Source organism: Chanos chanos, chromosome 6, assembly GCF_902362185.1.
Source record: "Chanos chanos chromosome 6, fChaCha1.1, whole genome shotgun sequence".
Taxonomy (NCBI): Eukaryota; Metazoa; Chordata; class Actinopteri; order Gonorynchiformes; family Chanidae; genus Chanos; species Chanos chanos.
The window spans coordinates 12,851,601-12,875,156 of NC_044500.1; the positions used below are offsets into that span (position 1 = coordinate 12,851,601).

The window sequence follows — 23,556 nt, forward strand, 5'->3', positions numbered from 1 at the left end:
GCAATGAGTATGTCTCATATTTGGAATCAATCCTGATTTTAATACCAACTAGTGTTATGAATTAAATTATAAGTGGTAGTACAAGTTCATTTATATTAAATTTGTTCTACCAGCCAGCAAATGCTGGTTTATTATTTGCAGACAATAAAAACTTCCCAGAATGGGAACAAGCAGGACACTAAAGGAGCAAAGTGTCCTTACACTTGTTCTGTGAGAAGTGTCTTAAACAAGGCTTATAGTGACCTCTTCCTGAAGCCCTGAAATGAGAAAGTGCCCTCCCGCCATTAGATTTTTGATTTGATCCACTGGGCCAGATTTGGGTTATTTCTGACTGCACATCCAACACAACCATTCTTATGCATTGAGCTCTGAGCTAAACTAATTGCAATGTTTTAAAAAAGAAGGCAACATATAGGTAGAGCCGTTCACCTAGAGCTGAAATATATGAGCTTAATCGAAGAGTAAAATGCTCCAGTGCAGTGTAGAGGAATGTCGATGTATCACAGAGTGGAGAGGCAAGTTCCCCTGTCAGACTCTGAATGAACTGACTTAACTGAGACAGAAGAGAAAAGCCCAGGGATGCACCTCCTACTGGGTTTAAACACAAGCCAATGAAAATGAGAAGAAGACAGAGTAAAGCAATGGAAGGAGAACAATGAAGGAGAACCCCAGCCCAAGTTTCACCAATACTGGGTTGGACTAAGCCCTTTCCTTTACATCCTTTTTTGTGGAAAGTGACCTTTGGAACCGGACCACTCTCTAGTCCACCGATGGTCACAGTGGTCCAGTGCTCCTCAAGAAACTCCCCTGCCCGAGGAGAGATGAAGAGGGGCGTAACCTTGGGTAGAGGTGTCTGAGTAAGGACGTTCACCCTCTCACGAAACTGGTGCACCTTCTCGAGGAAAGCAAGAGGCGAGTCTTCTTCTTCCACACTTGAGCTGAGAGAGATGAGGTCCAACTGCTCCTCTTTCATGTCCTTCAGCTTCTCAATGATGGGATCGTAGGCTTTGGACAGCTCAGTGCTTGCCGCATCAAGTGCCTTCATGAATTCGTCCTTCTTGCGGGCTAGGAGGAGGTCTAAGCCCTGAAAGAACTGTGAGACCGCCTCACGGTCCTGTCGGATAAGATTTTCGCATCGGGCTTTCTCTTGCTCCAGCTTCTCCACAATGTCGCACACCTCCTCCCAGCGCCTGTCCGTCAGCCGCTCCACAAGCCTGGCTGGGGTATTGCGCTCTTTGATATACGCCGTCTGGAGGTCATCGATGGTGTGACCCTGATGCTGACCGATGGTGAGGCAGAAGCCGCAGATAAGTTTGCGATCCTGGACGCAATAAACGTTAAGGGGTTGGCGAGGGTGCTCGGGGCAGGTCGGGGGGTGAGGCCGGCCATCACGCTGATACTTCTCGATAATAGCACGCAAACAAACGTTGATGGGGAGCGCGTCTACGCCACTGGGCGGCAGCTCCACCACGCTGCGGCAGTTGGGACATTTCAGCGGGAGACGAAGAGGGCGCCAGATTGAGAAATTGGCAGATACCTGAAGCACATTATCCAGACAGGACTTGCAAAAGGTGTGGGAGCAAGGGAGCACCCTTGGATCATTAAAGAGGGAATAACACACAGAACATGTCAGGTCCTCCTCAAGGTTATCCATACCAGGGTAATGCAGCAGACTGATGTTTTTCTGTTCTCGCCCTCTCCTAGAAAGAGAACATATTATTCTAAAAAAACTTTTGTCCAGAGCTCAAACTGCATTTCTTGAGTTATTTACGATTTTCCAAGATTCAGTTACCACTGGTTCAACATACACTGATGCATGCTATGCTAGTGTGATGCAAGAAATGGGCCACACAAATCTCATACTCTATACAGATTTTTAATTTACAATGTCATAGAATACCATTTAAGTTCAAACGACTGTGTATGTAATTATGATACATATCATGGAGTAAGGGGTTGTTTAAATTTAAGTGTTGTTTTTCAATGTCTAAAGCACTTTAAAAAATACCCTTAAGATTTTAGGCTGATCTTTATGCTAGTCGATGTTGTTTGTCCTGACGTCTGCCTGAGTGGATGACATCACCACGTATGTAACAAAATTATAAATAAGTCTGACACCTCTATTATAATAAGGATGGAAAAAGCAATGACATTTAATAAACGCAGCTAAATGAAGACGTAATGACTGATTTCATAGGCGTGATGACTGTTCTTGACAAGATGCAAGTAGTGTTGTGATATAGGTGGTGGGATTTAATAGTGGAAAGCATGTAGGCCCAGCCAACCCCTAGACCTTGAAAGGTCTCCACAACACTGCATAGTAAGATTCTCACCTCACTGTAAGGTGCTATTTCAGTCCATTCATCTGCTGTTTTGCAGGATCTTGTCAAACCTATTTCATAGTTTGTGGGGAGCTGCCATTAACTCTCCTTACGCAATGTCTAATACCGGCACCATTCATAATTAATAACAAGATAGGGTAACACCCACGAAGTCCGACATGAAATTGACACGTATTAGCAATATGGGGTTGTCCTAAATTCCTTAACAAAGGGATTGTGTTTGTGTAACAAACTGGATTAGCACAAAAACATTGCTCCTCCAAATGAAGTTATATTTTTTTAGGGCAAACTGAGAAACTTTGAAACAAAGCCACAAAAAGTGTACAATTTCAATCCAGTGTTTTTACAGAACGTTTCTATAAGATTAAACTAACATCTTCATTCAGTGTCAACAGGTCAGCTCGGGCTTGGAAGAGAGATCTGGATTGTCAAGTGAAAACATATTTGCAATTACTGAATATTTCATCACTAAAACGTGATGAGCCGTTTGAGTGACTGCTTGCAACATGGAAAACACACAGAATACATGAAGGAATCCAAGATCAAATGAGTAACATAAATATAGGGTTAATGTACTCTGTGCAGGCCACATTGAGTCACATCAGTCAACTAATCCTGAAGTGTTCGACCCCATCCGTTCGGTGGGGTTTAGCCGTCTAATAGTCTTAGTCAAATGAGAACAGTTGCGAGAACAACCAGTGTACATCTGCGAGATAAATATATCATTTTAGAGAATTGTTACTTCATGACGACTTCGCCCATGAAAATACAAACGATAAGCTTCGGAACCTCCAGCGACTCCCCTTTCAGTCCCAAGCAGACAACAATAAATGATGTATCAAACACAAATATAGCCCACTTTCAAAAGTCTTTAGATAGCCTAAATTAAGAATGTACGCGAAACTAGTGTGTGATCACTTAAACAAAACATCAGAAAGAAGCACAGCGCAGACAATTTGATAGCTGTGCTTTTGTTGACTGTTATCTGATCGAGTGAATGATGTAACTGTTTTCTGTCTGCAAGAAGCATACATAAAATAGAATGCATACTGACACTCGTGCTGCGATACCTCATTCTACGTTCATTTCAAAAATTTAAAAAGAATGACAATACAGAACGACTTACCGATTTAACTACAGGGTTTTCTTCCTCTTGTATTTCTGTCCTGCGACTCCTGCCTCACGTTTGTCAACGAACTGCGCATGCGGGATTCACGAACTACCCTCCAATCCGATCTGCTCTTCCCAAATTTGAATCCGATGCATTTGCTGTTGGGTACAAGGAGATGCTGTTCATGGAGCCAGATTGTATGGGTTAGCTGTAGTGAGCCAAAAAGTAATGTTTAATCGAGTTCGCGTGAATATTCTCGGATTACGTTGTACTCCAAGGTGTAGAGACATACCCCCACCAACATCAAAGGACTGTGAATCGCCCCCAGTATGAGTTTTGATCCGTAATTTCTTTACCTGTGTATTTTCACCCGCGCTACACCGGTAGCAAAGCTTCTTCGGATCCCCTCCCACAACGTTTCCTAGTAATTTGATTGGTTCACATGGGGTATCGGGCACCTAACCTACATGTACTATTGGGCGGTTTACCGTTTCGCTCATGGTTGAAAACAAACAGGGACTAGGTGAAATAGCTACACCCCGAGTTTGACACGCCTGAGATACTCAGTAACAAGGATGTCAGTTAGGAACAGCCAGCCAACAAGGCTATATTGTATGGGGGGAAAAGCCATATCACAATCACACAGTGTATTATTACCTTATTGGATGACAGATTCATTCGTGTTAGCCAATTGCTTTATCAGGATTTTTCTTCACAGTTAGTAAAATGTGTTACCTAGCTGGCCTAGCTAAAACGTTAATGGAGAGAGGAAATCGAGTCTGACTGAATCGTGCTGAACGCGTTAATGTAAGTTTATCTGTCAAGCATCTTGAAAGGACTTGTACAGTTATGAAAATCCTATGCAGAGAGAGGCTTAACGCTGGTGATATTTATGCACAAACAAGCTAGCCTCGTGGCTGGAAGCTGCTAGAAAGTTCAGAGTTTGAGATGCTGTACCATTTGCTGCCTGTGCTGACTTCATACAGTCGGCTTTTTAATAATATAACAAGTGATCTTTAAGGAGAACATCTATACGTTTGCTTTTATTTACACAGTGACGTTACTGGTTCTGACTGCAGTCATGTATAAATAGTATATGACCGTGTGATGTCATTGTTTACCTGTATTTAGGGGGTTGTCAGTCTGTCACGTAGCAGTTTTGATCTTTAGACATAAGTGGAAGTTCTGTCAAAATGCTCTTAATACTACGGTAACCATGTAACGTGGTGCACAATACGTTGGTTGTTGTTTTTAAGGCTCCTCTAAATGGTCGTATTTGCCCATTTAGCACATTGTAATTAATGGTGAATTAATGTATTCATTTATTGTGAGTCAATGCAGAGTCGTATCTCCAGCAATTTGTCGAGAAAGACGGCCCTCTGAGTGGAATGGCATAATACGTGCACTGTCTGGGGCTGAATTTACCCTCCTCGATATCAAGATTGTAATTTAAGCCCTTGTTTGGATCTCAGGCAGCACAATGTGGACCGTGCCTTTTAACTAGGAATTATAGGTTCTAACCTGACTTCGAGCGGGTTTAGCAAGACCTGATAATGACGATGAATCTGTTCACTCAAAGACAAGCATGCATTTCACTATATATAGTGCTGCTTCATTACTGGATGGGTAATAATCAAATGCGTCACACAGTCCTCACTCTCTCTCAGCATGTAGACCAAAGCATTTACAATATTACAGCCCGATTGAGTGCGACCACATACGGATAAAGTACACATGATTATACCCCAGTAATTGCTGCTTATAACTATATTCAAACTGCTCTACCAGTTGTAGTTCCAACACGCCAATGTTTTCTCTTATTTATAATGATTAGCACAGATTTCTGCAAGGTTATATCCCAATTTCCCAGTTGATCTATCCTGTTTTAAAATTTTGATTTAATATTCTTGATGACTGAGACATAACACAGTAATGTCATAGGGTTTCAATATTTATTTCAGCAAAGACAACCCAACCTGTCATCTAAGTCCAACAGGTTAAGCAAACCACCATGTCTTCTATACCAATGTCATTTTTGTTGAAACCACATCTTTGCTAACAAGGAATGCTGCAAAAAAAAAAAAAAAAATCCTATGTCCAACAGAGGGTTATAACCACAAATATTAATCCATCTCTACAGTGTTCTGAAATGTCAACACAAAAGAAAAAAAAAGAGAAAGAAAAAAAAGGTGATCTAGAGGGGAGAGGAATCATAGGATGTACTTAATTACAGCACTTTTTTTTGTTTGTTTTTTTTGTTCATGCATGTTTTGTGCTCTATAGCAGGGGATGGTAACACCAGTCCTGAAGGGCCACAGTGTATGCTGTTTTTTTTTGTTTGTTTTTTTTTTTAATTTACCCCACCATAACAAACACACCTGATTCAGCTCAAGGTCTTGAGCATAATCCAAATAGATTCAGGGAAGTTTGATGAGGGATAAAGTCCTGCAATGACGTGGCCCCTTAGGGCAGGTGTCGCCTTCGCCGGCCGTATAGACAAGGCACCGCACATTTCTGTTTGCGAGCCGCAAGAGACCGTAGGAGCATCACTACTCCAACAAATGTTTCTCCCAAAAATTAGGAACACCCCAAAATAAGAGGCAGATTATTAATTCCAAGTAAATGAAACTACCGTGAAGAAGTATTGAGCTCCCCTGATGTGGCTCACCATTAAATTGTTAACTATTTCATCTACATATAAAAAATTAAGATTGTATTTGAAGAATGCATATTGTTGAGGGTTGTTGGGGTTTTCTTTTTCTTTCCCCCCAACGTGTAAATCTAAACAAATCCCCACTGTATGACTCCAGGCCACTCAGTCACCAGTACGTGTGCAAAATTGTTCACAATTAGTCTGTCAATTGAATCATGGGAAACGGGGGGGGGGGGGGGGGGGGGTCGGAGAGGGTCGGGAAGAGACATGTAACATTTAAACAGCACAGTTTACTAAAAAAAAACAAAAAAAAAAACCAAGAAGAAGAAAGGGAAGAAAAAATTACACTGTGTACACAGTCCTAACAAAACTAAAAACCCCTAAAATGAACTATGCTGTAGTTTAGTACATGCAAAGATTATGTTTCACAAAGTTACATAAAATGGCCATTTATTATCAATTTTCCCCCCCTTGTGATAATTTGAAAAGCTCAAAGCTATGGCAACAGTACTGCAAAGCAGTACTTTTTTCTTTCTTTTTTTTTTTTTGCTTAAAGAAAGAGAAGAATGAAGAGGAAAAAAAAATCCATGTCATGCAGGACTGGGGGGGAGGAAATGACAGAAGTTATTTGGTTGGTGAAGGCGATGTCATGGGATTTTTCACAGCATCAAACCAATATCGGGTGCAAAAGGTACAACTACAGTGGTAGGAGAGTAGGCTTAAGTGATACCATAAATCTTCACTTCTATACAAGCATTGGAAAATAAAAGCCAAAAAATAAAACAGAACTTTAAAAAAAAAAAAAAAAAACAGAGAGAGAAAAGAAAAATAGTACACACTGGCGGCATAAAGCGTAGCCCAAAACCACTGAATGCATCTTTTTCACTATGCACTTCTGCTTCACCATCCAACAGCACTGTCCAGTGTCAATGTAATACTAAAGAAATTAAAAGAAAAAAAAAGAAAAACTGTGATGGCGTCTTCTATATTGTCGTAGTTTATTGAGGTGAGTTGTTATTCCTCTTGAATATTAATATTAGCCTTTTTTCCAGGCGAGATTCATTTTGATATTCTTAAAATCTTCCTTCGTTGTTTTTTTCTTCCCCATTTCTTGATATTTATTACTTTTTATGTTATTCTCCTTTTGTTGTTTTCGATTTCGATGTTGACTCTCTGCATGCGTTCAGATTCAGTCTTGCTCTTGCACACCTCAGTCACGCACACACCATTCGTCCATTTCACTTGCACACGCAACGCGTCGGTCGCTGCTGGACTCCGGGGCCCCGCACTGTGGTGCGGGAAGATGGCCCCTTGCGCCCACAAAGGGGTTTTTTTCCCCCCCATCCCAGAACAGAGGAGATGAACCAAGCTCCTCAGCACTGAGTCCAGACATTCATACGAATATGGGTCCATTCACACACACGGGTCTCACTTTGTGGCCGATTGTGAGGGAGAAGCGCGTCGAGAGTGGCGCCCCCTACTGGTCAGACATCCTCAGAAGTGTGATATGGTTCTTCATTTTGCTTGTCGCAGGTTCGTCCGTTTAACGTTTGTTTTCTTCCTGTCAATTGCTAGGATTGTGATGTCTTATTACTCCCGTTTGTGACATCATTTTGTTTTTGTTTTTTGTTTAGTAGACATGTCCCATACGTTTTGTTTGTGTGTTTTTTTTTTTGTGAAGTTTCACGAAATGTCCCTAAACTCATACAGTGTAGATGGTTGTGTTTTGTTACATACAGTAACCACTCACTCTCACTCTCGCACCCACTCGCCATCTCAAACTTCATTTGGGCTGGTTCCCTCGGAATGCCAAACGAAATCCACACAATTTCTCTCGGATTAGATGCAGCCATGGATCCCACGAGCCAAGCACAATGGATCTAATTTCTCTCATACTCTCGCGCTCTCTCTCTCTCTCTCTCTCTCGCTCTCTTTCGCTCCTAAATATTTTTAATGTTGAACAGAGTGCTGCATCGCAAACAAAACTCCCAACTTTTGAGATGCCTTCTAGAACTGAAACCCCTCTGCTGGCACGTTGGTTGAAGAGTTGAAGCCATACGTTCCGCCTTGGATGGCCTCCGGAACCAGGCTGGAGTCTTCATCAATCTGAGGAAATGCAAACAAAATTCAAATGTATCGTACGAGCGTAACTGATAGCATATCAAAATATTCAAAATATGTGAAACGGAAAGTAAGGGCCGGTTCCACGGGAAAAGATGAAAGATACGCATAATCCACAGAGAACCTAAAGAAATTGTTTACGCTTTTTATGGCTATTTCACGTGGGTGGAAACGAGTGCCGTTAAAACTACATTATCATACTTGGATTACTCCTTGTAAAATTATTCACGAAGCCTGAGTATGTGTAACCATTAATGTCACAGACTGTTAATGTCCCACTGATAACAAGGCCTTTTTAAATAACTGATTAGTAGGCCCTAATTTGCCTTTCTGAGAATTCCACATTAAAATACTGCACTTATATAAAGTCCAGTGCTCAAACTCACATCATCGGATGAAAAGAACTGATCAATGATTTCATATGCCAGTTTGTAGATGTCCTCATTCTCATGATTCTGTAGCTGCTCAATCTTTTCCAGACCTGAAATGGAAATAAGGGAATGACATCAACATATTATCAAAAATGTTTTTTGTTTTTTTTTCCAAATCTAACAGGTAAGATAATCTCTCTGTGCTCCTCCAGAACAGTTGGCCATTATTCAATTACAAAGACCACTTTAAAAAAACAAACAAAAAAAAAAAAAAAAACAAGAGTCTTCCTCACCTCCACACTCTTCAATCAGGTTTGCGATGGTCTCTGCCTCTTCGTCGGCCATCTTCAGTATGTTGCTGAGCCCGTCCAGAACCACCTGAACCACCTGTGCGTCCTTCACCGTCAGCAAGTTACAGAAAGGAGGGATGACACGCTGCTGGATCAGGTACGCCACCTAAAGGGACGTAGTTACGCTCTGTTATTCCTCCATATGCACTAACGTTTCCTATGCTGCTGGAATTGCATTCAAGCGGAAGATTGTTCAGGCTGAGAGGCCGTGAGAGGTCTGGAAACCCACCTGCTCCTTTCTGCCGCTTATTGTGAGATTGCTTATAGCCCAAGCTGCCTCCTTTTGAGTGCCAAAATCTCCCTGAAACAAGACATTCACTTCATTTAGACAAAAAAAAAAAAACAGACTGAAAGTGCGATGGCAACCTAGCTAAAAAAAAAAAAAAAAAAAAAAAAGGGTTAAAGTGCAGGTAAGTAGGGTAAAGATATTGTGATGGAGTAAATAAAGCACCTTGTCGAGCAACAGGATGATCATAGGCACCAAGTTGGCCTCAATCACAGCCTGGACCTGCTGCTGGTTTCCTGCTGTGATGTTGGACAGGAACCACACAGCCTCCTGTAAAGGAAACAACACCACAGCCAGAAAAAAAAAAAAAAAAGCGTTACTCAATAGGCCAGGCCTACATCTAATTATTCATACAGTTATACAGATTACATGAGGCGTGTTTTAACACGATATCTGTGTGGACTGATTGAGTTTAAACACTTGAACACTGAATGTTTGAGCACTGAGTCTATGTTGGATCAGAGTCTAGGGATGGCGTGTGTTAGAACACGGCTCCTAGTCGAGACAGTGGTGCCGAAGGAAGGGGACCGGGGCGGTTCTGAGGCTCTAATCATCGGCCCAGTCACAAAGAGGCCTCTGCTTGTGTGACGGGCCTCAGATGCACTCCTTTATCTGCACAGACTGACTGGTCTTCAGCGCCCTCTATCCACCAACCGTATGACCACACACACACACAATCTCACACACACACACACACACTTCTACAGCCCCGCCCCAAACCCTTCTAACATTACGTACTTAGTCATTACAGTAACCTTTGAACTACACTCTAGTGTGTTTTTTTCTTTCCGATGGCCTGCTAAATTCCTAACATTTTATATATAATTAATTTACCAAACATGTCTCACTCATCATTCACACTGGCACCATGTCTCTAATTTCATCACATCCAACCTGCTCAACCTTTATTTTTATCAATCTAAAAAAAAAAAAAAGCAAAAAGGTTATAGATACCAAGAGGCAAAGTCTATGCCTTAAGCATGCAGCGCGCTCTATGTGTGTGTGTGTGTGTGTGTGTGGACGCACCTTGTTGATTTTCTCCTTGGGGTGTGTGAGCAGTGCGGGGAAGTGGCTCAGGGCGTCACAGTTGAGCACCACCTGAGTCTGTTCATCTGTACCAGTCACAATGTTACCCACGGCTCGCAGCGCGGCAGTCTACGGCAAAACAAACAGCCTTAGCCGCGCGGAACCCAGCAGACGGTCACACAACCACACACACACACACAGACAGACAGACAGACAGACACACACACAGACAGACAGACACACACACAGACAGAAAGAACCAGCCAGACTCTGAGGAATTTCTCTCTGTGTGACTGACAGACGCGAAACCTTCTCCGATCGTGGGTTCTGTTTAACATGATATGCTGTAATGATCCACACATCTCGGAAAACACAATTATTTTAAAGGGGAGCCTTTAAAATCATTCAGCTCCCTGAGATTACATCCATCAGGTTCTATGGAGTTTTTTTGGTTTTTTTTTTTTTCGTTTAAGAGATTCATTCTGCCTAATGACAAGTAAACGGCGGAAAGTACCGGTGACTGCCAGAGTGAAGGACACTCCAGGCGTCTTGACGGGGCAGCGAACAAGTGAACGCTGCCAAATCCGTGCCCCTTGGCACACATTATTAAAGTGTCTGGTACCTTGCCGGGGGAACGGGAGTCCAGTCCTCAGCGAAAAAAAAAAAAAAAACCCTCCATTGTTTTGTGTTTTGCTGATGTGATGGAAATTTCCAACTAAGTCGAGATCTGGTGTCTGAGATGGCCGTCGCATACGGTTTACGGCGTGTTTTGCGTTCTTCGAACCAGCGAGCGTACGCGCCCCTATCGATAAGAGCGTAGTCAACCACGCGCATGACGACGGGTACGCTTCACCACAGGATAAAGGCCACGACACAGATGAGCTTTATGTTTGCTTACATAAGGATCTGAATGTTGACCCTGGCCAAAAAGACTTCTGCTATTTTTATCGCTTTTACAACGTCGGTGTCCTCTGATTACGGCGGCTAAAATAAAAGATTAATGAGGCTGTCTGGCGTTTTTATATATACGACCACAGGCATGCCAGGAGGTTAATTACGTAATTAACTTAAGGACCACACCTGTGTGAAGGCACCTGCTTTCAATATACTTCACATCCCTCCTTCACTAATGTGTTTCTTTTAAAATAGCACTAACGGCTAAAACAACAGCGAGAGCTAATTCATCATAACACGTTGTGCGGTTGGACTTCCCCTTTAACTCCATCAGAAATGATCACCGCAACGCTATCTTACTGTGCTACAGGGCAAATGTATTATGAAAGTCACGCTGACCACAACATGACCCAAAAAACAGCGAAAGGCACCGAAGTACGTTCACCAGACGCTACGCGCGACGCAACCGCGGCTCCTTTGCTCTGACTTGGCTTTGGAAGGGCGGCGGGAAGCCTTTTGTTTCTGTTGAAAATAACCGCTTTGTTCTTTACCTGAACTTTGACCTCCTGGTGGCTGAGCAGGGGTACCAGGTGAGGGACAATTCCAGAGTCGATAACCATCTGGATCTGCTCGTTCCCTGCGTCCGTCAGGTAGGACAAAGCCCACACGGTGTCCACCAGAATCTACTCATGAAAAAAAAAAAAAAGAGCCGGTTAAACCGTACCCATCACTTCAACTCAAACGAATACGTTCAAAGGATTCTTTGAGTTCCAGAAATTGTATTTTTCACGTGAAGGTGTCCCCATTTGTCAGCCGCGCCTTTTCTGTTGCCGCTTCCTTTTCCACATACTTTACATTCTGTTTAAGAACTGTGTGAAATGTCTTGTCATGATCATGCAAGCACTCACGTTCACGTCGGTGTGGTGAATCAGGACACACAGAGCGGGCAGAATCTAAGGAGGGGGGGGGGGGGGGGGGCAAGAAAGAGTGGAAACAAATTAGAACTCAAATGCTCCATCAGAGGGACTCATTTCAGCCAACAGAGGGGGAAACAGAGAGAGCGAGCGCTCTGTATTTCAGAAACGCAATCTCACATAAATCCAGACTGAATCCATTTTAAAAAGACTCTCTTTTCCCTTTAAGCACTATGTACATGTAAATCAAGTTCTAATCCTAAACATGCAGTTCTGTGATTTTTACATTGTGCAAGTAGAGGAAAAAGAATTCTTTGTAAATGCACACACATCTTCATTCGTATGCATATACCATGCAGAGATGTACACGCAGAAAAAAAAAAACCCACACACCTCCTGGATGGTCTCCATGGGGGGAGGGGGCTCCTTGTGGCGGCACAGGTTCACCATGACCCAGGTGACGTTGCGCAAGAAGGTGATGGGAATAGAGGGGCTGATGAAGGACAGGAGGGGCTTGACCACACCCAAACTGATCACATAGTCTCTGCACTGGGGACCATCGCCTATTTAAACAAAAAAAACAAAAGAAAAAGAAAAAGAGAAAGGCAGGTGAATTCCGAGAGGCGGGTGAATCATGACGGACGTCGTAACACGGTCCAGGGGATCTTTTTTATGCTTGTTTAAAAAAGTTTCAGATTCCTCTAAACCTTAACAGTATCCCAAGCATATAAATTCCTAGAAACTGTCGAAATGCTGGAATGATCTATCCAAGCTTTCCTCAAACTATGACCCGCAGATCCGCGACAGGAAACGGCCGGTCCACGAAACCCCCCACTGCGCCAGTCAAATTATGCTCGTTGCTTCTGTCACTCGCCAGGTGAAAACGGTAACATTTTAAGCAAGTTCTCGCGGGCGGGGACGTTTAGCCTCCTAGAGCCTTGAATAAAATGTTACTGTTTTCACCTGGCGAGTGACAGAAGCACCAAGCGTAATTTGACTGGCGCAGCGGCAGGGCTCTGCGGACCGGCGGTTACAATTGTTACTATTTTCAAAACAAGAAGTTCAGTCAAAGGGGCCGGGACCTGGTAGTTTCCTAACCCCACCCCTCCGCAGACCGGAGTTTGAGAAACGCTGATCTATGCCAAACAATAATACAATGGGAGAAACACACACACATGTATGTATATATATATATATATATATATATATATATATATATATATATATATATCTGTGTGTGTGTGTGTGTGTGTGTATATATACACACACACGCTCTCAATTTAATGGGGACAATAAGCAGCATGCAGGTAATCCTGAGGTGACACTCACCTATGATGTTGCCAAGAGCCCACACTGCCTGCTCACACACGTTCTGGTGTGGAGACTGCAGCAGCCGTAGGAACAGGGGAACTGCATCTACGGAGGCAAAGCACACAGAGCATCATGAGTCAGACCCAACAACACTTTTTTTTCATTTCTGACTCACGTCATCCTGTCATCAAGCCCGAGCTGCCCGTTACATTCCTGTCCGCTGTGTTTCTCAGAGCTCTTCCTATTTTCAAGCACAGGTTCAAGTCCCAAAAATCCTACTGTTTCAGATCATGAGTGAACAGTAAGATGGTAAGTTTCCCTTAAAAGATGAGCGGAGGGGGAAAAAAAAAAAAAAAAGAACAATCCATACTGACGCTGGCCGTTCCAACCCATATCTGATGAGATGGCATTTGATCTGAAAATCTCTGAATGCAGACTCTGAGAAAATATCATTTGTCTGACTGGTGACCATCAAAAATGCAACACTCGATTAGACTCTTCTGATGCACAAGGGAAACGCCTGGGGATTAATTTAGAAGTTTTAAAAAACGAGCCATCCATACGAAACTGCGCTTGGGGGGCCTTCACTTAAAATGAAAGGGGGTTAAATAACTTCTACAGTGTGTGTGTGTGTGTGAACAGAGGGTACGCACTGGACTGCACGACCGCCTGCGTCTGCTCAGAGGTCCCTGAAGCGATGTTGGTCAGAGCCCAGGCCGCCTCAAACTGGAGAGACGGACTACAGACAGAAAAGAACAGCGAAAATTTACTGACAAAAATCTCCACTGAGTCGCCCATGATGATCATACAAAGGGCAGTATTCAAGGACAACTTTCAATGCTTATTTATACGAATACAAACGAAACGCCTGACTTACTTGTCATCTCTGTCCAAACAGTGAACCAGTATGGGCAGAATGCCAGACTTTATCAAGTCATCTATTGGAGGGTTACGGTCACTTGATAACAGTTTCCTGCACACAAAAGGGGAGGGTTGTCGTTTTCTGTCCATCACTCACCCCCACTGACAAAAAAACAACTTAACGAGCTCAACATTTCAACACACAGACATCCATCCACAGTGCTGCCAAACACTGCTAGCATTACCAGACCATACGAAAACAGCTAAGTTATGCATTGCATCTCAGTACAAAACAAGACGGTGTCGGAAGCAGACGGAACAAGCTGATCTTGCCCAACATTCTTCAGACATTCTGAAAACGCTGTGCGGAATGTTTGAGTCTCTAAGCCAGTTGGCATAGTAACATCCGTCAGGTGAGGCAAGACGGCAAACAGCGCTTACCTGGCAGCCTGCACTGCGCTCAACTGAATCCCCTGGTTCTCGCTGGTAGCATTCTAAAAGAGATCAAACAATCTTTTTAAAGGATTATTTTACACACGTCATGACGGTACCCTTTGAAACCGTAACAGCGCTCTTACACTTGCACAACCACGTTATGTTCTTAAAGCTCGATATATCACGGCAACTTTCTGCCCAATCAACTGCTTCAATACACATTCTTCATATTTCTCTAAAATCCGACTGATTTACTGGTTACAACATCTATAACTGACATATCTGCATGAGAGAGACTGGAGCAGGCAACTTACTTGTACTATTGCTTCTAAAGAGGCATTTTGCTGTGAACAGAAGAAAAAAAAAAAAAAAAAAAAAAACAAGATCACAATCATGTTGGTGACGCAGGGCAAAAAAATTCCCACAGCGCTGCATGAAGAGAACTGCACCGTGCAATGTCAATAACTTACAAATCAACTGTCACACAACTGCACAGCTGGTACCAACAACAAATTCTCCCTTCCCCGCTGAGAACCTAAAAACTTCATTAGAATCCAATTCATCTCAACACAATTACAAGCACAGTATAAAACAAATGCATGTAATTCTCTCGACAGATTCCCATGAATGTCTGAGAAGCCACTGTGTTATATTAGAACCGTAACATGGAATTCAGTGATTACCTTGAGTGAAATACAGAGGCACAAACTTTGCAATCTGCATGTTTCTGGGATGCCGTTTGGATTAAGAGGGTCAAGGCTAACAGGGGTAGACGTCAGTTTCGGGGGAAATGACTGGGTACGACCGAAAACTGAGCTCACCGTTCTGAAATCTCCATCAGCATCAGAGTCGTCGCAGATGTCTTCATGGGGCACGTTTCTCCTCTTCAGAAGGTGTTCGTCCCTTTTGTTCTGGATGGAGGAGTTTGATTCAATCAACATTTACGATATTTCATTTTTTCCCCCTCCCCTGTGATCGATCATTCGTAGCGCTCAAAAAAATTTTCCTCGGCATTTAATATTAATAGACTCTGAAAAGGAATGTTAGATTCCTTTGCAATGCAAATTTTATACCTCATGTCAGAGAGGTAATGCCTGCTTGAAAGTTGTGTGTATTTGTGTATTTTCTAGCTCTACATCCAAATGGAGATGGTTTGACCATGATTACCTTTCTCAGTTCAACCACCACTTCCGTCCTCTGTCTCCTCATGGTCTGTCAAATAAAGATAACAAACAGTCACCTTTAACATGATAAGTAAATCGTCAGTACTTCAGGGCCTAAATGAATAACAGTGAACTATCAGGTATGAGCTGGAAACAATAGCAAACACAGTGTAGGCGGTTAACAGATGAGGCAGTCCAAGGTTTAGCTGTAAACCATTTTGACTTTTTTCCATTCGTAAAAGCATGAAGTGGTGCTCACTTAATACCAGAATTACAGTTAGATGGTCGTGTTAACGCTGGGTCATCTGAGTAGTTAAAAATACCCACACAGATCATTCCAGATGTACCCCACTGACTCAATCTGATACTTAAAAAAAAAAAAAAAAGTGCCAATAACTGTAATGTTCAAAACTGCTAGGGCTCACACACAAAAACAGAGCACTTATCTGATGGTACGAGAATTAGAACCTTCAATGACACATCTCACTTTATATTTTGAGGTGTTATCTATGAGAAGTGAAATCCAGGTCAGAGGATGATGCATTTAGTGTGAGAGTAAGCAGAGTTGCATGTGTGTTCATGCCCCAGGCCCTGACTAATGCACCAGGAAGAGAGGCTGATAACATCCCTCCTGCGCTGGAGAGTAGGCCAGGCGTCTCAGGAATGACAGCCTGATGCCTGTCACCCAGTTAAAGTGATACCGGCGCACATGCACAAACAGCCTTACGCAGGACTAAGTCTCCAGAGTCAGCATCCATGCGGGTCCTGGGACTTAAATCGGGACTCTGAATCATATGGTAAAATACGTACTGTGGAAAGGGATTAGAAGTATTTTATGACCTATAATATAAGTAACTGCAGTGTTGAAATTAGGCGGTTGGTTAACAACGCAACTGTGAGAACATTCAATGTCTCTCATTTCATACTTCAGATGGTCTTGCATTTGATGCTTTCTTTTTTTTTTTCCAAAGGGGAGTTCTCTCTGTCTAACTTCAAACAAAGCAATAAGTGTAATTTTCACAATTTATGAGCCACGAACAAATGCAGAGAACCTCTAATCAGAAATGCATTCATCTTAAACGATCCATCTCCCCTGATTCACTCGACTGTCATCTGCTTGAAGTGACATGTAGGTCAGAGATGATACATTCGGTGTGATTCGATGTATTCCCCACCTCACAGTCAAGTTGGCCTTTGTTGAATGCGGTCATAATCAAATATACAACAACTCGCTGGCACAGACCTCAATCTTGATCTGAAGAAATGTTCTGGAACCATGTACAGAAACTTCTGACCTTGTCAGAGGAAATAAAACCAAAATCCTTTGATCTGGGAGCTACAAAGCCAGTTAACTCAAAGGACTACATAAACCAACCCAGCGGTTAGGTTTGATTCCTAAGTGAACAGGAATACAAAGAGAAAACAACGGATGAAAAGCCAAGCATCATAGATGTTTGGATATCACTTGAGCATTAAAGGTTTACTGTGATGCACCCTGAGTTGATTAACAAGGAGCTGCCGACTTGATTTATGCAGTGCTATGTATTTTGTTTAGTAAATCACGTAACGATCACCTTAGACTGCACCACTTGCTTACAGAGATACGTACATTTGAAATCTATTTGTATCTCGTTAATAGGCATCAGCAAAAGCAGCAGTTACACTTATACTATGTATGTACGAATACATTATGCTTGACCTAGCCAATAACACTGTTGAGTACTCTGTGGCATAGCGACCTAAGAACAACTCAATCACTAGTTAGAGGGAACTACAGATTAAAGGAAATGTCTACTCTCGAAAGACTTCTAGTAAGTGACTAGCTGTTGTGCAATACATGGGGTTGGGTGGCGGCATAGGCTGCGACATGTTTTTAAAAGTCGGTTAATTTTGTTCAGTTTTATTATTTGTGTTCAATATTGGTCGAAAGTAGAAATGTTGTATCCTAAATTGCTGCAAAGAATAGACTAACCATCTAAGATCGTTAGCTACGCTGCAAGAAATAACTTGCGACCTCGCACTGCTTAACTAGCCGTACAAACAAACATTCACAACGACCTTTAATTTATTGCACGAAAACATCAGAATCTGCCATCCATTTTAAATAATCACCTAAACAAGACGTTGTGTGTAGCAACGTATCAAGCTAATATCCCATCTGATGAATATCTGAGCGGATTGGTTGGTTAACCTACAAAAGGTGGTTAGCTAGTTGTTTGGCTAGACTGGCTCCATCTCCAAGAACCTGGATTAACAACATTTTACATCAGTCTAACAGGGAGATATCTCAGCCGGTGGCTGTATGCGTTTATATATATGCGCAGATGGAAAATGTAAAGAGTACTGTCTAATTTCGAGAAAAAGCATTTGTCGGCTAGCTAAACGCAGGTGGTTAGCTAACCAACTTAACTTGGTTAATCCAGCCCAATGTGGCAGTGCTGTAGTGTTAACTTCGTTAAGCATTAAAGCCAATTGGTCAACTATACTAAGTGAACTGATGTAAAGTCCACTGAACAAAACAACGAACTCATCAAAGAATCGTTTCTATACGCAGGGATTTCGAAACGAAACAAGATAAAAATTGGCTGGACTAAAGCTACCGTCACAAGGCCCCTGTATTCACCACGTTAGCTCGAAAGCTAATGCTCGCTAACGATAGCATGGTAAGCATAGCTAGAATTTATGCCAAGCAACAAGATATAGTGGCTCGGGGAGCAAACCTCCCCTAACCCAGGCAGGGCGTTTAAGGCGACAGGCTTAGCTAGCAGAGCTAGGTAAGTTAGCAAGGCAAGTAGCTAACCAGCTAGTAAGCTAGCACATCATTTCACGTGTTAGGTTCGGTAAATATAACAGATTAACGAATTTATAAATATGAAATTAGGCCTTGATCATGCCTGCACATAATCAGGCAGGCCTAGCGTGAGTTTATAGGATAAGTTTTATGCTAGCGAGGTTAGCACAGATGCTGGAAATTACAAACGACGTCACAGCGGAACCCAAGGCAACAAAATAGCGCATTACGAAGAGAAAAGGGAGCTCCCAGTAGGAGTTCGAGTACTTTACCTCCAAATCGCGACCTTTGTTTTTGAAGTTCTTCAACCTCTGGTTGTCTAATTTGTCGTTGTCAGTCATGTTTGCAACTGTATATTACTATAGTATATAACGAAGTACTGTGAGAGCTATCCTCTTCGGACACCCTTTTTCTCAGCCCTTTCAGTTACCGGACTATTTTTTGCTAATGTCTCCGCGGTGCATACTGGGAATGCCGGTGGTACAGGCGTAGCCTCGTTCTCAGTTTGGCGTAGAGGGGTGCGGAATTCCTCTTTCCTGGACTGTGAAATATTGCCGCTAGATGGAATTGTTTTATTAGAAGTGACACTATGTGCGCGGAGTGTGCCGAGATATTGTACTGCGTTTTTGACTTTTGACTTAAGAGTAATTACTGATGAATTTACGAATACGAATACTTTATTAATCCCGAGGGAAGTTCGAGTGCCACAACAGCACCGTCCAGCACAAGTCAAAACACAACAACAGAATAAAATAGCAGAGTGCAATCTAATAAAGTTCAATGAAAAAGAATTTAATAAAATGCAAACGAAGAATGCGCATCTCAAAACACGGGAACTTTCTTTATTTATACAACAAATACATATAATTCATAATACAACGAAGATCTAAATAAGTAAAAAGAATAAAATAAATAAATACATTGTTGGAATGGATTAAAACCTTTAAAAAAAGATACATTCATTTGTCAAAACAACACACACACACACACATATGTGTATATATGTGTATGTATGCACACACACACACACACACACACACACACACACACACACACACACACATGTATAAATATATACACACACATATATATATATATGTGTGTGTGTATGCACACACTTTTTTCTTTACAATTTTAACAGGCGTAAACGTAAACATGGCTGAAATGTCAACAGTTTGACTCATGTTTAAATTCCATCACACCCAAGCTCAGGGAGGACAGGAAACTGTTCATGTTCTAAGTTTCACACTGCAGCTATGCCGAACAATAAGTATGTACACTTTCAGGTTATAGCATTCCAGTCCTAATTTACTGATTTCAGTGAGGTCCTAAGGTATTTAGGCCTTGACAGCAGCCCTTTGCCACTGTGTTTTCTCTGTACCACTGTAGCTTTGAGAAAGTAGGCCATCCTTCGGAAGCTGTCCTCCAAACCTACTCCAGTTTTGGCTGAACACGGTTGGACAAACCAGTTTCTGTCACCGCACAATACCCTTAGGTTCAAGGCCTTTGTGATATCCTCTGGGCATGCAGCTCCTGGCAAATCTTGTTTGTTGGCCAGCACAACCAATGGCAATCCTTTGAGGCAATCACTCTCCAAAACCCGCTCAAGTTCTCGCCTCGCTTCTTCCAGTCTTTTCTCATCTTGACTGTCTACCGCAAACACAAGTCCAGCCGTGTCCTGGTAGTAATGCTTCCAGTGGGTCCTCATTTTGGACTGTCCTCCCACGTCCCAAACTGTCAGTGTGTGTGATTTCTCATTTGTCTCCAACATCTCCACATTAAAACCCACTGTGGGCACAGTCTCCACTGCCTCGTTGTATTTCAGCTTGTAGAGTAGGGTAGACTTTCCAGAACCATCCAGGCCTAACATTAGAATCTGAGCATTTGCAGTGCCTTTTGAACCTTGGTGACCCATAGTATCAATCTTAAATCCGGTCGGTCTTGCTGCTGTTCCTACTGTCACTACTGCGGGTTTGCCACAGTATCTGTGTATTCTAAGCAGCTAGGGAGGGAATGGCTACTTATAAAGGAGGAAACATCAGTTAGCATGCAAATGAGATTGGTCAAAGTCCACAGGAGTGGTCAGCATGCTTTGCTCCTATTGTGAGATCCCTTGAGTTGTGCAAGTTCTTATGGTAAACTTAATTAGGTTTCCCTGCAGTGACAACAGAACCCTGAGTCACTGGGGGACTCAGATTACAGGGGAACACTCAAGGATGAGCACCTGTTATGAGCCATCTAAAACAGGAATTCCTTGTATGGACGTTCAGAGTTTGTGCCTCGTTCCACAGTTTCCAAGCACTGCTATCAGAGAGGTGAAGTCATTCATATCCACCCTGATGTCATGGATATTTATGACTATTTATGAGTATACAAAAAATTCATGAAGCAAGGTCACATGACACCTTCAACAAAATATCACTGGCTTTTCGTCCTTAACCTCTTGAAAACTTCACAGTAAAAAAGACTTATGATCACCCCATCATAAAATGATGCAGATAGCAAACTGTAAATGACTGAAACATTTCATCATTAATGTGAAAATGCTATGACAATGAGTAACGAGTTAAATAAAAATGTGTCAACAGAAGAGAGAGCAACAGAAAAAGACACGTAGCGAAGTTGTGTCATAAATTGAGCCAACAATAGCTTTTTTCCCTGGTGAGTTCCATGATACAATATCTGTCGTAACAGTTTATAGACATACAAAACAGTCCATGCTGCCAGGTGACTAGATGTTGTTATTAATGGCAACAGGGAGGCAGCCTGGGTACGGAATGGGCTTCATGTGAATGTTAATCCACAAACAGTTCATTCCAGTAGAGTGTAATCCAAACCTGTTGCATTATAGTAAGAAATATTTCATTATCTAATATAAGAATGACATAAGTGAACTGCAATAGATGATAGCCAGTGCAATCTACAATTTTAAGTAGTCCATTTGACTAACTATTTTTGTCTTTATTTTTAACTTCTATTCTTAATTGGTTTATGAAACAAACATGGACAGTTTACACATTGCTCTTTTATTGTTAGAGTTTCATATGTTTTATTTCATGTTTTTTTCATTTTTACATTTTCTTAAATTGAGCAAAACAAATACAATTTCCACATCAACATTCTGCGACACATACAGTATTCCGGAAGAATGTACAATCAAAAATACACATATAAAGATTCTAATTCTATTAAATCTTATTTGATATGTGTTATTTTCGTCTATCTCACAGGTGTTACTGACCCAGATTATGTACATTCATTTGTACATACCATTTCTCTGTGAGATACCATTATGCAAACATTATATCTACATGTAATGTGCATGTCATGTTAGAGACTTAACAGACAGAAATGTCAGACAATGAGATGTTTGTTTTGGCACAAAAAAACAAAAAAAATCAAGACATGAGAACATGTGTTAAGTAAAAATAAGGCATATTTACTTAAAAGGCTTCTTGTTAAATGTCCCATTTGAGTGTCAGATTTTCACAATACTTAAAAAAAAATCTCCACCATACTCATTGTTTGATTAGGCCTTGATAAATATCCACCTAGAAAGGGATTGAGGAGTTCACTTTGTCTAAAAAGCGAGCAAACTTCAAAAAGCACAGTTTTCTTTAAGCCAAGAAGCAAGTTAGAAAATCATGTGTCTTAACATAAAAAATATATATGGCAAACATGTATAATAAAGGCAAGAACATTTTATACTTAATAAAAAAAAGACTACTGGGCTGGCATGGCATAATTAACAAAAGATGACATGTCCTCAAGCAATATCAGAATATAATAACCATAGCGACAAAATGGCAGTTGTGTCCATTATAAGTATTTGAATTGGTACTGAACAACATATTCAGAACCTGTATTTACACGAGCCAGTAAAATTCAAAGTAGTGTTTATTAACTGAATTAGGTTTAGACCTAACTCAACTGCAGTCTTTAGGGGATATTAGAAATCAGAAAAAATGCACAAAAATATCATTCAAGCAAGACAAATAACAGGCATCACGAGTTAAAATATTTTAGAGCATTATATCTACAATTGAAGCAAAAATGCTGAAAAGGATTTTTTGAGTAGAGTTGCCTGACGGCAAAGAGTGAATTAGCTGCTATGCATATATGTATTGTTTTGCCATTACTAGCACAGACGTGTTTTCATTTCACTTGTAACACAGCTGTATGCATAACAACGCCACATTAACACCAGAGGGAAGAGAACAAGTTTACTTCCCTATGTTTTAGACCACCTCTTCCTCTTTTTTTGCTCTCTGTGTTTTGGATGAACTGGCAAAAACTTCATTTCTCTCTTCACTTCATTTGAAAGCATAATGATAAAACATGGCAAACATGACGATAAACATATTGTAAAAAGAATTTGATTCTGGGCACCTGTCAAAAAGCACATTTAAATAATATGATTTGGGGGTTACACCATTATAACCTTTTGTGATAAAAATGCAACAACAGCAAGACTGAACCCAGTTACAATATGTACTAAAGAATTTGTCTCATTCATTAGTTTACTGTGGCAATCTGGTATCTGGAAACACATATTTCTTTGAATCTATTGTTATTGATTTCTGTAAATAGTAAAATAAAACAAAGGTTTAGAAGATGCAAAAGTCAGTGGCACACGCACACCAACACGCCATGCTTGAATATGTCATTTGGTGTAACAGGATGACATATTTAAAATTGCTTTGAGCTATATAGTCAATCATTAATTTTAGTAACTACCATCAATCTATAAAAGCATCCATTTTGATATATGCGTTACTACACATGTGGATCACAGCATTGAAACCTTTAATTTTGGTTGGGTATTCCAAAGGATAAGAAAATCCATAGGTTTGTATTCCTCTCCAAAACCATCATCATCATCCTCATCACCATATAAATGAATGAGCTAAGACCTGAAAATGAGATG

The 23,556-nt window shown here is 41.4% G+C and overlaps 3 protein-coding genes across 3 annotated transcripts; all 3 read right to left on the reverse strand.

Annotated features, from left to right (window-relative positions):
* Positions 1–373: 373 nt before the first annotated feature.
* Positions 374–3,520, reverse strand: trim59 (tripartite motif containing 59). Its single transcript, XM_030778024.1, has 2 exons — positions 3,469–3,520; positions 374–1,700 (listed from the first exon to the last, which is right to left on the reverse strand). Exon 2 carries the CDS (start codon positions 1,652–1,654, stop codon positions 374–376), a length of 1,281 nt encoding a protein of 426 aa, XP_030633884.1. The 5' UTR covers positions 1,655–1,700; positions 3,469–3,520.
* A 2,838-nt stretch (positions 3,521–6,358) lies between these two features.
* On the reverse strand, positions 6,359–19,049 carry kpna4 (karyopherin alpha 4 (importin alpha 3)). The gene is made up of 17 exons (XM_030776332.1): positions 18,902–19,049; positions 15,843–15,887; positions 15,497–15,586; positions 14,990–15,019; positions 14,682–14,734; positions 14,257–14,352; positions 14,033–14,118; positions 13,398–13,484; positions 12,462–12,631; positions 12,063–12,107; positions 11,706–11,837; positions 10,261–10,389; positions 9,400–9,504; positions 9,178–9,249; positions 8,892–9,054; positions 8,614–8,708; positions 6,359–8,212 (listed from the first exon to the last, which is right to left on the reverse strand). The coding sequence occupies exons 1-17, from the start codon at positions 18,968–18,970 to the stop codon at positions 8,114–8,116; spliced, it is 1,566 nt and encodes a 521-aa protein (XP_030632192.1). The 5' UTR covers positions 18,971–19,049; the 3' UTR covers positions 6,359–8,113.
* Positions 19,050–19,932: 883 nt separating this feature from the next.
* Positions 19,933–20,544, reverse strand: LOC115815055 (ADP-ribosylation factor-like protein 14). The gene has a single exon (XM_030778025.1). The coding sequence runs from the start codon at positions 20,542–20,544 to the stop codon at positions 19,933–19,935; it is 612 nt and encodes a 203-aa protein (XP_030633885.1).
* Positions 20,545–23,556: the final 3,012 nt, after the last annotated feature.